This window comes from Styela clava, chromosome 6, assembly GCF_964204865.1.
Source record: "Styela clava chromosome 6, kaStyClav1.hap1.2, whole genome shotgun sequence".
Lineage (NCBI taxonomy): Eukaryota > Metazoa > Chordata > Ascidiacea > Stolidobranchia > Styelidae > Styela > Styela clava.
Genome location: NC_135255.1, coordinates 7,154,114 through 7,170,065, shown reverse-complemented (window position 1 = coordinate 7,170,065; position 15,952 = coordinate 7,154,114). Strand labels below are relative to the sequence as shown.

The 15,952-nt window shown below is 36.2% G+C and overlaps 1 protein-coding gene across 4 annotated transcripts; it reads right to left on the bottom strand.

The window, feature by feature from the left end:
- Positions 1-10,901: 10,901 nt before the first annotated feature.
- On the bottom strand, positions 10,902-14,943 carry LOC120330638 (uncharacterized). Of its 4 annotated transcripts, XM_078113878.1 has the most exons (8): positions 14,602-14,943; positions 13,907-13,966; positions 13,558-13,773; positions 13,087-13,272; positions 12,333-12,443; positions 11,991-12,098; positions 11,678-11,846; positions 10,902-11,450 (listed from the first exon to the last, which is right to left on the bottom strand). In XM_078113878.1, exons 2-8 carry the CDS (start codon positions 13,935-13,937, stop codon positions 11,069-11,071), a joined length of 1,203 nt encoding a protein of 400 aa, XP_077970004.1. In that variant the 5' UTR covers positions 13,938-13,966; positions 14,602-14,943; the 3' UTR covers positions 10,902-11,068. The 4 variants fall into 4 exon arrangements, with proteins under 4 accessions (XP_077970004.1, XP_077970003.1, XP_077970005.1 ...); XM_078113877.1 differs by having other exon boundaries at positions 13,907-14,943; XM_078113879.1 differs by having other exon boundaries at positions 10,902-11,447; positions 13,907-14,943.
- Between the last annotated feature and the right edge of the window lie 1,009 nt (positions 14,944-15,952).

Here is a 15,952-nt window from a genome sequence, read left to right as displayed (position 1 = left end):
AGTTGAAACTACTCTATTTAATAACTCGGATGTATTTGCTGCTTCTTAAATTTTATTAATGCCATTTTGAGTAAACGAATAGATCGCGGAGACTCTAGGTCCATATGAAGCACTTTAAGTCTGTCTCTAGATTAGACCTCTTGGTGAAGAACGATCATGATACAGGTATGTACGGCCGTAAAGGACAATCCTGAGATTTCATCACCCAGGATAGGGATATACACTTATTTTAATGTATTTAGTACAGTGCTCTTCAACCTTTTTGGTATTGCGGAACCCCTGATATCATTTTTCGTTTTTTTATGGAACCCCAAATAACAAAAATAAAACACGAATTACTCCTAACACGAAATATTTGTAATTCAAATATTTCTACTTCAACAACGAAACAGAAAGAAGGTAACAAGCGTCAAATTCAATGACTAGGTTGTTCTTGCATTTCCTTTGCAATCTACTTGAATCGTGGCTCCACGGCGTTCAAAGCAATTCTCATACTCATGTCTACGCTCTTTAAATACTTCTTTTTTGTTTTTATTAGTTGTTAAAGCAGAAAATACTGATTTACACAAATAGGTATTGGGAAATTGACATAGAAGTTTCAATGCTTTTTTTGCAATGGCTGTACTCTCGTTGTGAAGAGAAATCCAAAAATATTCCTTCCCATGTTTTTTGAAGGTTTCCTCCGAATTAATATCATTACGGATATCTAAGAGTCCTTTTTGCTGTTGCGCACTTAGAAATTTATCCAAAAACGGGAAAGAAGAATAATAATTTTTTGCAACTTTACTGGCCCAGCAGTCAATTTTTCCTTTACGCGGAACCCCTATGGAACCCTATAAACTCAGGGAACCCCACTGCATGTGTTGCGGAACCCTAGGGTTCCGCGGAACCCCTGTTGAAAAGCACTGATTTAGTATCTATGTCAGCCAGTGCACTGCAGCTGTCTACGTTCGCGTTGAGTGGCGCATCGTGCTAAGCCTAAAGGATAATGGCAAAAGTTTGGGAAATGCTGGCTTGGTGTATGGGTGGTGGGAGGAAGCCGCAATCCTCTGGTACTAAATATCCGATACGGGATTTGAACCTGCAAAGCCAAGCGGGGTAATCTTAGGATAGAAATCAAGCGTATTCTTAAGGCTTAGCACGATGCGCCACTCAACGCGAACGTAGACAGCTGCAGTGCACTGGCTGACATAGATACTAAATCAGTGCTTTTCAACAGGGGTTCCGCGGAACCCTAGGGTTCCGCAACACATGCAGTGGGGTTCCCTGAGTTTATAGGGTTCCATAGGGGTTCCGCGTAAAGGAAAAATTGACTGCTGGGCCAGTAAAGTTGCTTAAGCCTTAGGCCTACATGTTTGCCTACACCTACAGTAAAACCAAAAGCTGTAAACTTGATATTGAACCTGACAATCACAAAGCTAGACCGACGGTTAACGAAATTCTCACAACCCGCAAAAAATTAGCCAGCTTTACGCCGACGGTGACGCGATATTCAACGGTCGTTAGTTGGGCGACAACTTTACGATGGCGTGATTGACATGGTGACCAAGTTAGCCCTAAGCGAACGTCATATGAAAAAGATGTTTTTCCTGTAAGCTTTCCCACTGCCGGCGGAAAAAATCTCATGGTATATAATTTTTGCAGCCATGGATTAAACATTTACATAAAGTCATCAGCCTCACAAAACTAGGTTTCAACGTCTCAACTTCATAACTTTGGCCGCGAGTAGAGCTAGCCTAGATTTTACTGGCTGGAAAAATTGGCCCGACTTGGCTCAGTTGGATGATTTGTGTCAACCATAACATCGACTGTCGGATTTTGTTAAATCATGCACAATTTCATTGATCATTTGAAGGCTCTCTCCAAACTTTCCAAGCTAAGGAAGAGAATCGATTCCGGCCCATTCCAACTTGGAGCAGTAAGAAAATCTTACTTGTGCCTTTATGGGTTTAGCTTAGAGTAGGATCTTCATATAAGCGCGACTGAGTCATGTAGTCAGAAACAATGTACAGTGAGTGGGAAGGACAGAGTGGCCATGACACGGGAAGGAAGTTAGTTGTGAACTAGGCAGTGTGGAAAGGACCGGGTCAGCGGCAGAAAGCAAAGTAGCTAAAACACAATAAGGAAATCGAGAAGCCAGTTACTGTTGGTAGGACGGGGTCAGTGGCACAAATCAGACCGCCGGCAACACACATGAAGAAAGTCGGATACCAGGTAATTATAACAGCAGTCGGGGTCAGTGGCAGAAACAAGACAGAGAGTCAGCACCAGCATATAAAAATAAGTGAAATGAGAGGAAGGCTGGTTTGCCCTGTGGCTGTGCCCGTCAGATTAATAAATTCTTCATCGATTGGATTGCAAACAATTTCTCCGCCTAGAATACAATATACATTTCGCATTTATATGTCGAATATAAATACTGATCTATTTCTATACCGTCGTAGTTCAAAAGAGCTCTCACTTTACAAAGCTATCAAAATATTCATGATCCTGCTTTCAAATCTTATGGGAACTCTCATTGAATCTTTTGTACAAAGCCTCCGCCACTAATACACAAAATGTAAGATTTGATAGAAACAATCCTGCCATGTTTCAAATCACAAATTTATAATTATCCAGTTGGTTCGAAATGAATACAAATTGTAATGTTCGGCGCAATATGCATTTCTAACTGAATACTTACTAACTTTCTCATTTTAGGCGTTGGCGGAAGCTTTGTACAAAACATCCCATTTATAGCCTGTCTGTTCTTTATGCTTAGTTTCTACAAAAAATGAATGTGTGAACTTATTCCATTTTTAAATCCCCAAATTTGAAATCCCAATCTTATACTTCCAAGTATCGAAAAGAATTGATGTTTTCCGTAATAATCGACTTCTTTATTTACATCGGTAAGAGCGTAGCCAGCGCAAAATTTGGCAATCAAAATTTTTTTTGATATGGCGTATTACGGATGCTTATTCGCCCAATTTCGCTACGAACAAGGCAAGATATAAGCAGCCACTGATATCTAACGTTACGTTAAAATCTCTTTTATAGACTTACTTCACCGCGGAGTTCTTCAAGCTATACAATTGCGCATTTTTGCCAAATCGGATAATTATTTTGGAGGATGAATTGATAGTAAGCCCCAAAACGGCCAATTATCAGTGAATAGCTCTAGAGTCTAGAATATAGCAAAATAGTGTTGAAAGAGACGTCCATACCACTTTGTGTCTTACTTTAAATGCCATGAAATCGTTCGTTTCAAAATTTCGGATCTTAGGGCAAAAAATAATCACCCGCACTACCACTCAAAATTAAGAAAGAAGATTGCGCTAGAAATTGCAATTTTGAAATTTTTCCTAACACTAACTAGATAAATACTAATTTTAAAACGATGCGGACCGTTCGCGTGTAAAGCGAACGTGATGACCACTACACTACAGAAACGTATACGCCGGTGGGTCATTTTATAATGAACAATACTCTTGGTTGGCTTAACAGTAATTGTTCGCGTGTTAGGCGAACGTACTGACTTCTACATAGGAAAACGCATGCATCCGTGGTTCGTCGAATCGGCTTAAAACCGACCCTGGTGTCTTTCCATAGTGTAGTGATCATCGCGTTTGCAAACGGTCCCCGCAAGGTGGTTTTGGCCCAGGCAGAAACATGTGTTTCTGTTAACATTTCGATCTAGCCTAAATCTTTGACGAATCTCGTTCATCGCCGTAAGAAATGGTGCATATTATGGACTTAGGTATCCTCTCTAAAGTATGAATTAACCCTTCGTGGTAGATTTTTACTTCCTCCTAATATCTTAGAATACTTTTAAGATGAAATGAATTTTTGCCTAAACAAATGATAATAACCGAATGTATTTTTATCATAATTATCACACATTTAGGAAAAATGGGTTAAAATGTTGAAATGAATTAGTTGTTAAACACATCTCAAAAACAATGAGTAATTAAAGTGTAACTATAGTGGGAAGTATTGTCTGCCGTAAACTTATAAATCAAAATGATTGTCCAGTCACCGATTTTTCTTTTAATTCTAGATAAGTAATTTCATCCGTTGGCAAAACGTGGAGATAATAAAGATAGACATCTCGAATGTCAACTTGCTCAATTCAAAGCGTAAAAGTGCGGAATCGAGTGATATATGAACCGATTAAAATGAACAGGAGACAGATTAAAATATGCAGTGGATCTTGAGAAAACTTCTAAGTTTTTTAGAAACCCAAATAACACGCATATGTAGTTACCACACATCCTGCCTCTATACACGGCTGTTGTGAATTAGATATTTTAGGTTCGAAATTTGCTTGGTCTAGCAGTATATTTCTACCAAAGCCGCAAGTTACAGGTTTTTACCTGAGAGTTACAGTTTCCGTAAAGTCTCGTTCAGAGTGGAAATACGAAACACCGTGAGAAAATGACCGCGGAGACTTATCATAACTACATTTTCAATCTTCAAATATACAAATCGATCCAACGTGAATCTAGACCGCTAGGGCTTGATATCAAACTTTTAAGAGTTTACTTTTCATGTCATTTATTTTGCCGTCGTATCCAATGTGCAAGGCTGGCTGCAATCTGCAATATTGGACGCGTTAGTGGACATAACGATCGTTTTGTTATTATGTTGTTGTTGTTCTTGGTAACAGAAAAAAAACGCCTTTCTCTATAATTACTGAACTGATCGCTTTGAAATTTTCAGTGCTAAAATACTAAACTACTTTTATTTATTTCAAATATCCCGGTGTGCTGTATGGGATTCGTTTCTTCGTGTGATATGACGTCATCACAATTTTGCCCTATGTTGCGCTATGTACCCATAATTTGAGCATAACTCTCTTGTTTATCTCCATTTGATTGTTCACAGCGTACTCGATTAGTAATTTTTACCCACTGTCTGACGAACACAATTGCTACAACACCGTCACTCCCACCACTTCAAGGCGAACCATATGCTTATTTTGTCTCATATTCTTTTGAACGATATATAGGACTGAAACAAGTGCAGAAACGAAACATTTCGTGAACTTGCAAATAGCTGTGAAGATTATATCTCATATTCGGTAAACAAAGCTTTAGGATTCGACGTTTTGTAAATATTTTCATATTCACCAAACGATTAATTCGAATTTTACAATCGTGATAAATTTTGTATTCGACAAACAAATATTTCAAAATCTAAGTTTTGTTATGAAGTTTTTATTTCGTGTTGCAGTCCTAACCAATAGCAATTCCTATTTTTCCGCCGTGATTATCTTGCTAAAACGTGCAAAAACAATGAAAAACCGTCAAAAAGCACAAGAAACCTTGCCAAAAGGTGCAAAAACAGAGAAGTATCAGTAGTTCTCTCAACTTCATTTGTGTCCTGTAACTTTGCTCAGAGATTATTTTCTATAATTTTGAGTGATGCGCGTAACCTTGCTTTCAGTAAATTTGCTTATACAAACACACACTCTTTGCTCTGACTGCATATTATAGAAGGAATGCACAAACTTCATGTGCGGCGAGCACCCTATTCCTTTTTCACGAGTAGCAGACTCGTAGCAGTAGCATAAACTTTTCGCTATATTATCTCGGAAACTGAATGCCAAGCCCTGTATTACCCTCAAGATTACCAACTGAACAAAAAAATATATTTATGTACTGATTCATATTCTTCAAGTAAAGTTGTAAATTGATGATGTTTTGATCTTTCTTGTTATAATTCGTACACTTTACCACTATTTTCACATTCTATGAATTTCGAATACAATATATTAGAACGGCCATGATCACAAATGTACTGATTGACTTGACATGGTTTGCAATACGTTAATCATTGTTATTAGATTACCTCTTTCCAGAGGTAAATAGTATGTTATGCTACTATGATATAACCAGTCGAACTTTACATATATTATTGCGATCCTGCGAGAATCCATAACATGCACTGCAATTAAAACTTCTGCCTTCTCTTCTTATCGAAATAGTTTGAAATGAGCACGCCAATACCGACTGACAAAAATAGCACGTGGTGACTCAGTATTCTAAATTACCAAAATTATGTTAAAGCCAATGCAACCATTGAATATATTTATAACGTTCGATTGTAAAATAGCAAATATGCAATTTATATATATGTATTCCTATTTTATCGATTTGGTCGACCACACAGGGTTATTTTCGCTGTATTTGGGCGACGGAAATATTTGGGCCACATTTTGCTGTCGCACAAATAGTTTGGGCTTTATTTTCTTTAGGAATCCCTTGAGCAGAGGGTCTGAAACTCTGTGTGATTCTTGTTCTTGTCGACAGTTTCTAGGCCCAGCTATCTATCCTGCAGTTATTTTTGCTAAGTTTGGGCTACAAATATAATATATCATGATTTCTCTTTTTAAACCCGGTTATCTTTTGACAAGAATTTGAGGATTAACAGGAAAGATTTTTGCTATCGTATTGTATTCCAATAATTCGCCGGAATCATATCTGGAACTTGGGATACTGTTATGGTAAATTTCACCCTAAGGGTGCAAACTTGCAGACTGGACCTATTACGTCATATATAGTATGTACCTGCTTAGTCAGGCAAGAGCGATGGGAAGTCGGTTTCAGTTATCGATTCAAATAAAGGATGAATTCAGTTTGTGCAAAAGGCTCTTGCTCGCCTTACCGTACTTGGCAAGGATTTCCCATAATTATTCGAATTGATGGGGATATCACTTCACGTGTGCAAAGTATCTCACTATCTAATTATGACAGCCATGAGAATATATGGAGCACACATGATAATCCTCTCCAGAGCGACAGAATAGAGTCTTTTCGTGATATTATTAGAAATTTAGAGTTTCTTTTCAGGTTTGCTGTTATAACAGTATCAGCATGACAGGGTTTGGACTACTCTGGTCTACCTTATCAAAAAACTCCCGACTTCGCTGACCACCAGATCGTTGAAATGCGATCATTGAACTGCCACATAGTGTAAATAGTATATTGGTCCAATTGTTGAAGAAAAAAGAATTTTTTTTTAAACAAATATGCAGCAACAAGGAGAATACTAGAAAAGAAAAACAACAACAATTTAAGAAAACGACTCATAGGCCCATTTCGTGTCCAATAATATGATATGTTATATTATATAATATAATATATTAATATGATAGCCTACTTGAAGACGAGAAATAAGCGAACATTTTGTTTGAGCGAACATGTTTGAGTCGTGTGGTGAACTCGTAATATTTTAATAAACACCGATAAATTATATAAAATTCTGCTCTAAAATTTCTGTGGTGCCCCTCTTTGCTTGGTGCCCTAAGCACGTGCTTATATTGTTTAATGGTTAATCCGGCCCTGGTATGATTCAAGCGGACAAAGAATTGACGACTTTTGTCCAGAGTACAATACATACTTTAAATATATAAACTCAAGTTCAAAGTTGATCCTCTTGATTAAGTGGATTATGCGAGCGATTTTCGATAATATTAGACATAGGCATTTGTGTATAGACTTTGCACAATTTCACAATGTTGGTATTCGAATGAAAAATCTAGTATAATATAAGCAAGAACAAGTAGTTAAACAGAAATATACACTTATTCCCACGATCACTATCACTCACACCAAAAACATTGGCAAACGATACATGGAATGGCTGCTTACATGCGCGTTAAAATAATCTTGCATTACAGTATGGAGATTTTATACTTTACAAGGGGACCGAACCTTTTGGGACTCTCCGCTGGCACTATCTCACTGTGTAATTTGTTTACAGCCTAGTATGATGTATTGAATAATACGCAAGTTGCCTGTCTTTATAGTATCATGCAAGAATGTCAATTAAAATGCAGCTTAGAATAATATATACAATATTATCAGGTTAGTTAATCTCCTTGTTCATTAACACGCCAGAATGCCGAAATTGGCTGCAAACAAGTATATATTACTGTTAAGATACCGTACAGAAGGATGAAACGCTTACGAGTAATCTATATGGGAGTTAATGGAAATATAGCTTGGAATAATGTATACAATATTATTCGTCTAATATTTAGATAATTTCCTTGCACCTTGGTATCATGCCAGAATGTCGGAATCGATTGAAAACATATATTGATTCCCAGTTAAAATATTGTACAGAATGGTGACAGGCTTTTGAGTAATCTATACGAGCGTGCCAACAGTTATATCGTCCATTGGCTGACCAAATGCATTGCGGTCATATCTTAAGCAGATCAGAAGTTTTGTGCATTGGGCTGAATTACATGGTGCTCTGAATAAGCCAAATTACCTTGTTGATATTACTAAAGTGAGGTAGATTGTCTGCTAAGACCAGTCTTCTACACCACTTTTTCACGTACACATCACGAGCACAGTCAAACAACAGAGATATACTTGAACAAGGTCGTGGTTACCAAACTTTTTGTTCTTTCGGCGGAAAAATTTCGATGAAAAAATTCACGGCGCACTTACACGAAAAATAAAAATTTCTGCGTTTAAAATAAAACTGAATTTTGTGGTCGTTAATGTGTATACTGCGCTTTTTTGAGTTGGTAAACATGTAGGCCTAAAGCAACGGTGCACAACCTGCGGCCGTCGTGTAAAAATAATGCGGCCGTCCACATACAAAATCCTATAGAAAGTATAACTTTTAATCCTATAAAAGTTCAAAATATAGGATTTGGCTATGCTGGCGTATATTGAAGCAAAACAGAAGCACTGCAAAAAAGTCAGACGACACGATGTGTCACAATCTTGATGGTGTATTTACTGTTGGGGATTTCACTTCACGGTTCAGATTGATCACGCGTTTCGGCAACCCACATGCAAGACCAAGGGAGTAATTAAATTGCTATAATGCTTTGCAAACTTTTATAGAATAAATTCATCAAAATATTTGGCGTTTAATTATACTTTTGGGGACAAAAAATGGGGGCAACCGCCCCTCCCCCTCCCCGGCTTTCGATTTTTTTTTCAAAATTGTGCAACCATTATGCTTGCTGCAATACAAATAAATGCAATGTGGCCGCCAATAGCAAAAAATTGTGCACCCCTGGCCTAAAGGATAAAGGCAATGTCAAGAAAACAAAATATCGTCATAATTACGGGATCCGGCCCGCGGGCCGTAGATTGCCGACCCCTGCTCTAGAGCAGTGCCCTGCAACCGGTGTGCCGCGGCGCACCGGTGTGCCGCGAGACGATGCCAGGTGTGCCGCACGGGAATTGCAACTTTTCTCTTCTTTTTACAAATTATTTTTATCTTTCGTTAATTTTGCGTTAGTCTATCACTCTACTTTACTAACGTAAAGTTGACCTTCTTTTACGATAGCTTGAGCGACACTAATTCAAATTCCTGACGATTCCGTGTAGTAATCGAATATAAATAAAGTGTGAGTTTGCAGAATCAGTGCCAAGTGGTCTTTGATTAAAAAAGTCAAGGAACGATAAAGTTTAGCAAAATGGATAAATTTTTAAAAAGAACAGCTGATACTGAGCAACATATTGTACCTAGCACATGCAACTTTGGGAAAAAAAAACTTGTTAAAAGGAAATACAGGGAAGATTACGTCAAATATGGATTTTCCTGCTGTGGTAACGGAGATGCTCCAAAACCAGTCTAGGTTATTTGGGGGGGAGCAACTTTCAAATGAAGCAATGTTTCCGAGTAAAATTATGCGCCACCTAAATAGGAAACATGCCGTTCATGCACGCAAGAATATATATTATTTCCAGCGGTTGTTATGTCAAAAAAGGAAGTAAGAGTGCTATGTGAAGTCGTCTTTTACAGTCTCCGAAAAAGCATTGTTATATGAACATAAAACAAAGTTACACCTTGTGCTTTTCGTTTGTTGTGGTGTGCCGTTAAATTTGGCAAATTTTATAAGTGTGCCGCAAGTTAAAAAAGGTTGCGGAGCACTGCTCTAGAGGATCACCCGTTACCCAGACCGCGGAATTAATGAAAAAATAGTATTATCAATGTAATCTTATGTCAAATATTTGAAAATGACGTCAATGAATTCAAGAATTATATTGAAAATAATTTTAAATTTGTTTACCTTCAAGGACCAGGGGGTCACCTTTTACCCACCCCGTAATTTGAAAACCACGTCCAAATAGAGAGAAAACCGAAAAAAACGTGTAATTCAGCCATTGATAAGTAAAAATACAAAAAGAGTTTAAGAGGGTTCTTGAGGGTTTTATTTATTGGCCACTGATCCACCCTATCTTTCTTGGGAATCGATATTTGAATATTGTCGAAAAAGATTTGGCAGAGAATCACCACTCAAAGAATTGTCTTCGCTTGACATGCACGTTCCCTGATTTACGATTGAAGCAGTAGAAAATTTATCTAAACACCACTAACGTTTGAATACGATTTTTCACACACTCGGGATCTTTCCAGTCGATTTGTGAACACCGTGCGAGAAGTCGAAAGGGGGCCCTCTAGCATCATCTAGCGTCGAAATAATTCTCGGATATGATAACCAACTATAAGATTCATGTCAATGAGTGAATATCTGGCAATCTACAAACATTTACTTTTGAGGGTCATCTGTAACCCACTAGGCTCTAAAGGACTTACAAACCAACACAAAAATCCAAAATTTAATGTATCATTAATGTCTGACATAATGTGACTGCCGCCTAAATTAGCTTGGTACCATTTTGCTTTTAACATAGGCTTAATATTAGAACTGTTCAATCATTCTAAATAACGGATATTACCCGTTGAACTGAAATAGATAGATTTGGAATTGGATATGAATTGGGGGATCAGTTGTCGCCATGCACATTGGTAGCCATTACAGAGTATGCATTGATATTTTGTCAACGACTCGCTGTCAATATTTCCTCTAAAAGAAAAAAAATCAGGAATACGATATGTTTGACAAATTTCTGAAGCTTAGATATTTATTTATTAACTAAAAATATCATTCAATTCATAGTATTTTATTTGAAACAATTAAAAATGGATATATCCCATAGTTTTGCATAATTATGAAAGACGTCGTGAATGCAAACAAATATTTTCCCTCTTCCAATAATAACAGCATGAAGTTTAAAATTATATAATATTCAAATATACTTTTAGTTTTTTATGTTCCTTTTTGTACAACTGCGTATAAATGCATATTGGAAGAAGTTTTTGAATTTTCTTCATTTGCGCATTCTTTCAACTTCTTTTCTTCTTCATTACCTGGTTTCAAGATTTTATTAACAGTCGCATATTCCGGTTGTACACCACTTGTATTTTCAGAAGTCTTTTTATATTCTGACTTTACCACCTGCTCCGAAGTCATGTAGAGAATATTGTCCACGGTTTCGGGATGGTCACTGGCAATATCGTTGGTGGAAGTGGCGTAAATGATATTATCAATCATCCCTGATGCTCGGTTGTTTGAATTGGTTTGATCAATATTACAATCAACGACTGCCGTATCTGAGCCTCCAAACATAGTTTTAGTGGAATTTTTTCTGCTTCAAAATAGAAAGAAGTAAAGGTAACAAATCGATAGGAGACAATGAAGGTATAACAATTTACTAAAGTTGCTAAAACTAGATTAGAGAAACTCTATGAAAACTGAACTAAAACTTTTTGAATATGCGATTAACTTGGTTTGTGAACTGCAACTACGTCCTGCTTTGTTTTAAAAATTCTCAGCAGAGAGTTATCAGTTATCACTGGTATTTTATTTGAGATATACCTGCAATAAAAGAGTAGTACTGTTGCTGAGACAATCAAAACCAGTGACAATATGATTGCAATTGGTATCAATATTTCAAGATTTATTTTCGAATCATTTCTGGTAGGATCTTTATCACTTGTCGCTGGCATTATATTTCTTGATGTTTGACGAACGTTCCAATAAGTTGCTGAATAACAAACAAAAAAACATAAGTTAACGTATTGCTTGGATAGACAACAAGTATTGTACCAAACTAATAAATAGCTTTGATACACATATATGTCCATCGCGCGTATGTGAAATCCAATTTTCTGATATTAAAAACACTCACTCTGTGGCATAATCATCGTTGTTGAAGTTATATTTTCTCCATCAATAGGTGGCGTGAGAGATGACATGTCACGGATAATGTATGTTGGTGACACAGATGAATTATCACCTACGCAATAATACATATTTGTTAATGTAGTTTTGATACGAATACGGATAAATCGCTATAGATCAAGGTATATCTGGTCAGTTGTAACATGCAGATGACAAATTCATGAAACGTTGGAAAACATATATAATAATATAATACTAAATGATCTTTACGTCTACAACGCCAATCTTATTGTGTGAAGTAATTAGAGAAAATATGAAGTATATGTTACAAACGAAATGGTGACGCTACCTGATGTTCTATTTGTTGTTGTTGTCGCAATTGCCGCGTCATCCGTGGTTTCAGGTGATGATGTCGGATAAACGACGGAAGTTTTGTTTACGATTGTATTTGTAGTTGTGTCTGAATATAAAATAAGTAGCGAAATGTATGTGATAACATACATTATATCAAATAGGGTTTCTCACAATGTATTTATTGGAGGAACAGTATCAGTATCAGTATCAGTTAGTGACACTGTTTCTCTGGGTTGGAGAAAGTGGCATTATCCATGCATAGAACGATGTCCAAACGATGCCAACCATTCTTTTCAATATCTAGACATAAATATGAAGTTTTGTCATCTACGAATCTTTCTCTATTACGAACAACGTGAGTCAATCATTTTCAAGAATTTTACGAAAATCAATTGCAAATTACCAACTGCAAATAAAGAAAGCAACAATTGCACAATGTAATTTTCTTTAATTGTTTGCAGGGTATAATTTCGCCATATTTAACCTAGTCATCAAAGAAATTGTCAGTTTTTATGAAATTCAATGTATAATGGTCTAAAAATAAGCCTGAAATATAGAGTCCTAATCTTCCCTATGGTACTACAACGACCCATTTTATTTTTGAATTGAGAAATTTATTTTCCGTGTTTTGTGCACATACTCCAAACTTTGACACATATCTAAGCAGATTTTATCTTTTCAAGTCATTGTTTGGTGTGTAAGTTTAGGTGAATATTTAAGAAATTGTAACTAATGCTTTCAACAAATACCTTGCACGCATGGAAGAAATTGATAACTCATTTTCAGCAATCCAGCTCCGTCAAGCTTAACTAAAATGTTAGAAGTCTCACGTCTATGATGGCAAGTCGAAAACGCTGTTGATGAAATCCTACATGACGAACTCGACGTATATAAAACACAGAAGTTGTCGTCATTCTTGCAATTGTTTAGTTCTTCTAAAAAATAACCCTTTAAACTGTAAACACTTTATTCTTATTCTTAAAGTTATAAAATATTTTAGCAATGAGATAATGTATGATTTTTTCAAGATATAATCATAAGATGGTTATATATTATATGGTTCAGAAATTTGTGTAGACATTTTTAGTCTCATTTGGTATAGTTCTGGGATTTTCACACTGCATGGTGTCCCTCATTTTTTTAAAGCAAAAATAATGAATTCATTTCGTACAATATGAAAACTATTGACACTAATATTTTCTAAATGCAAACTCTTATACCTTTATTAAAATAAAGCTTCGCGCTGCAATATTTTACAAAAATATAGGAATTTAATCTGATTTCAGTGACTTGTAGATAAAGTGCGGTAGCGCCGGGGAGATTAAAGTTCCACGAACATTTGTTCCAGAAATAATTAGTGTCAGCAGATATCATATTTTTTCCGTTTGCGATATTGCTCGGGCTGGAACAATCACTTTGCACTTGGCGAAGAAAAACTGAAAGAAAAAGGATGTTTTTATTATCAATATATTTGCTCTATTTATTATTTATGAAGATTGATCACAAAGTTTAACATTAAATTAAAAGACAAATGTTTCACATCATATATCGATATTTTCGAGTACTCACAGAAAAATATCCAAAAATTCATTAATTGCATGGTTTCCGTTGAAGAATTACCCTTGATACCTGAAAAAGATTTTGGATTCCGATATTTCACGAACTCTGCAATAATACCTCCTTAAATATGTAACCTCTTGAATATCCAGATAGAGGTTGTATAAGTATATTTTTTTTTATATCTGATTTACTTTTTATAAAACATATATTATTCAACGCCAATTTCAAATTGAATATAATTTTGCTCGACCGTCTTTTTTGAACTTATTACGACAATGGTGCAAATAGCCAAACAACGTATGGCATTCCTAATTTAAATTTTACTGCGTTATGCCAAATACTGCTGCCCTTTCGCCCATTTTAAGTCATACGTGGTACATATATTCCCTAATCACGAAAGCAATGTAATCAGGGGGTGATACGCTTATAATAATATTCACGCCATCACAACATAACTATCAATGAATCACAGAAGAATAGAAATATCAGAATCGCTTGCCGAACTGTTCTGATGGTGGCCCAATACATAACTGGTCTCAGGTTTAAGTATCGACTAGTCAGCAAACTATTGGACATCACATCAACCGCGAACGATATTGGTTTATTATTCTTGACAACAAGTGTTTGTTGGCATTACATTTATGATAAAACCTTTATTTTGTGCTCTGGAAACACTTTCCGATGGTTTGAACCAAATACCTTACTTGTATCACAGCAGCTCGCAAGTTGAATATCGTTAAACTTATCTCCTCCTTCCGCCCACTGATGATCTACAATAACGGTTTTGCATAACACTGTCTGTGTGTACTGGAACTTATGTAGGCATTTCGAATGACCTATAGATTTGAGTTCGAGTCAAAAGCATGACGTTTTTACGTTTTTATTAACAATTTAGACTAACGCAATTCAGCCTCTCATTGACAGACGTATTTTCTTCATACTGCTAATTTTGGTATTTCAATTTGCTGTGGGTGAAGTGCATGATTTTAGGGATTCATTTCGTCATAATTTGACATAACAGATTTTCTAATCAGGTTGAACGAAACCCTGTCCACCTGTATATATAATATACCTGAGTAATATAGCATATGCTCTATACCTATATAAAATGATTCTCTTCATTACAATTTTGAAGAGGATGCATAATATTCAAATTGATATTGGTGATGCATAATATTCAAACGATTTTGACTTCCTCCTTCAATAAATTACGTGAGATGCTTAATGTGTTGCCACCGTGTATTAAATATTCAATAGTTGAATATTTATTACACGGATAATAGAAATTCGGAAGGCACATCCACTCGCCAACGTTATGAATATATTACAGTGGACTAAGGCCGAAAAATATCAGACGATGGCTTGTCATGTTGGAAAGGCTGAAGTAAAAAAAAGAAAAAACTGGAATAGTGAAATTTTAGTTTCAGCCTCCCAAAACCAATTTCACCTCATAGCTTGCATCGCTCGACCCGTCTGTTGCCGTTTGCGGTGGGCGGATTAAAACATCGAGCCGCGGACCGGATTGCGGATACAGTATTAGTGTGAGAGCTGATTTTCCACTGTACCCCATGTCCCAACGTGCCCCACCTTCCCCTACTATTAAATTACATCGAATATTCTAGTTTGTATACAGTTTCGTCGCCTCGTGTCGCGCCAACGTGACATTTTCTGGTACCATGACGTTTTAATACAGCTTAGACTTTATTACCTTGTTTTTGAATTCAAGTTACTGACGACTATACTTCCTTATAACTGCAATCTTGTAGTTTATGTAGATTTTTATTTATGACGCAGTACTACAATTTACATTAAATAAAAACACTGGTTATGACATAGTCATCACGAATTAGCTGCAATCTAATATGACATCACAGTTGATTTCCTCTGTTTCTTAAAATACAAATCTAATTCTTGCGTATACTGAGCTAAAGGGCTAATATTATTTAACAGGTTCACAGAATTCACTAAAATAAATACATCGTAGCTATGGCAACGGTAAGGTATTTAATAATATGATTCTGCATAGATGCTTAAAATTCTCTTGTGAACGGTTTA

Excerpts from the sequence above, each read along its gene's own strand:
- LOC120330638 (XM_078113877.1), bottom strand. The coding sequence starts at position 13,937 with ATGCAATTAATGAATTTTTGGATATTTTTCT. Across the intron at positions 12,444-13,086 it reads ATTTCTTCCATGCGTGCAAG|ACACAACTACAAATACAATC; the intron begins GTATTTGTTGAA and ends TTTTATATTCAG. Across the intron at positions 12,099-12,332 it reads AACAACAAATAGAACATCAG|GTGATAATTCATCTGTGTCA; the intron begins GTAGCGTCACCA and ends ATTATTGCGTAG.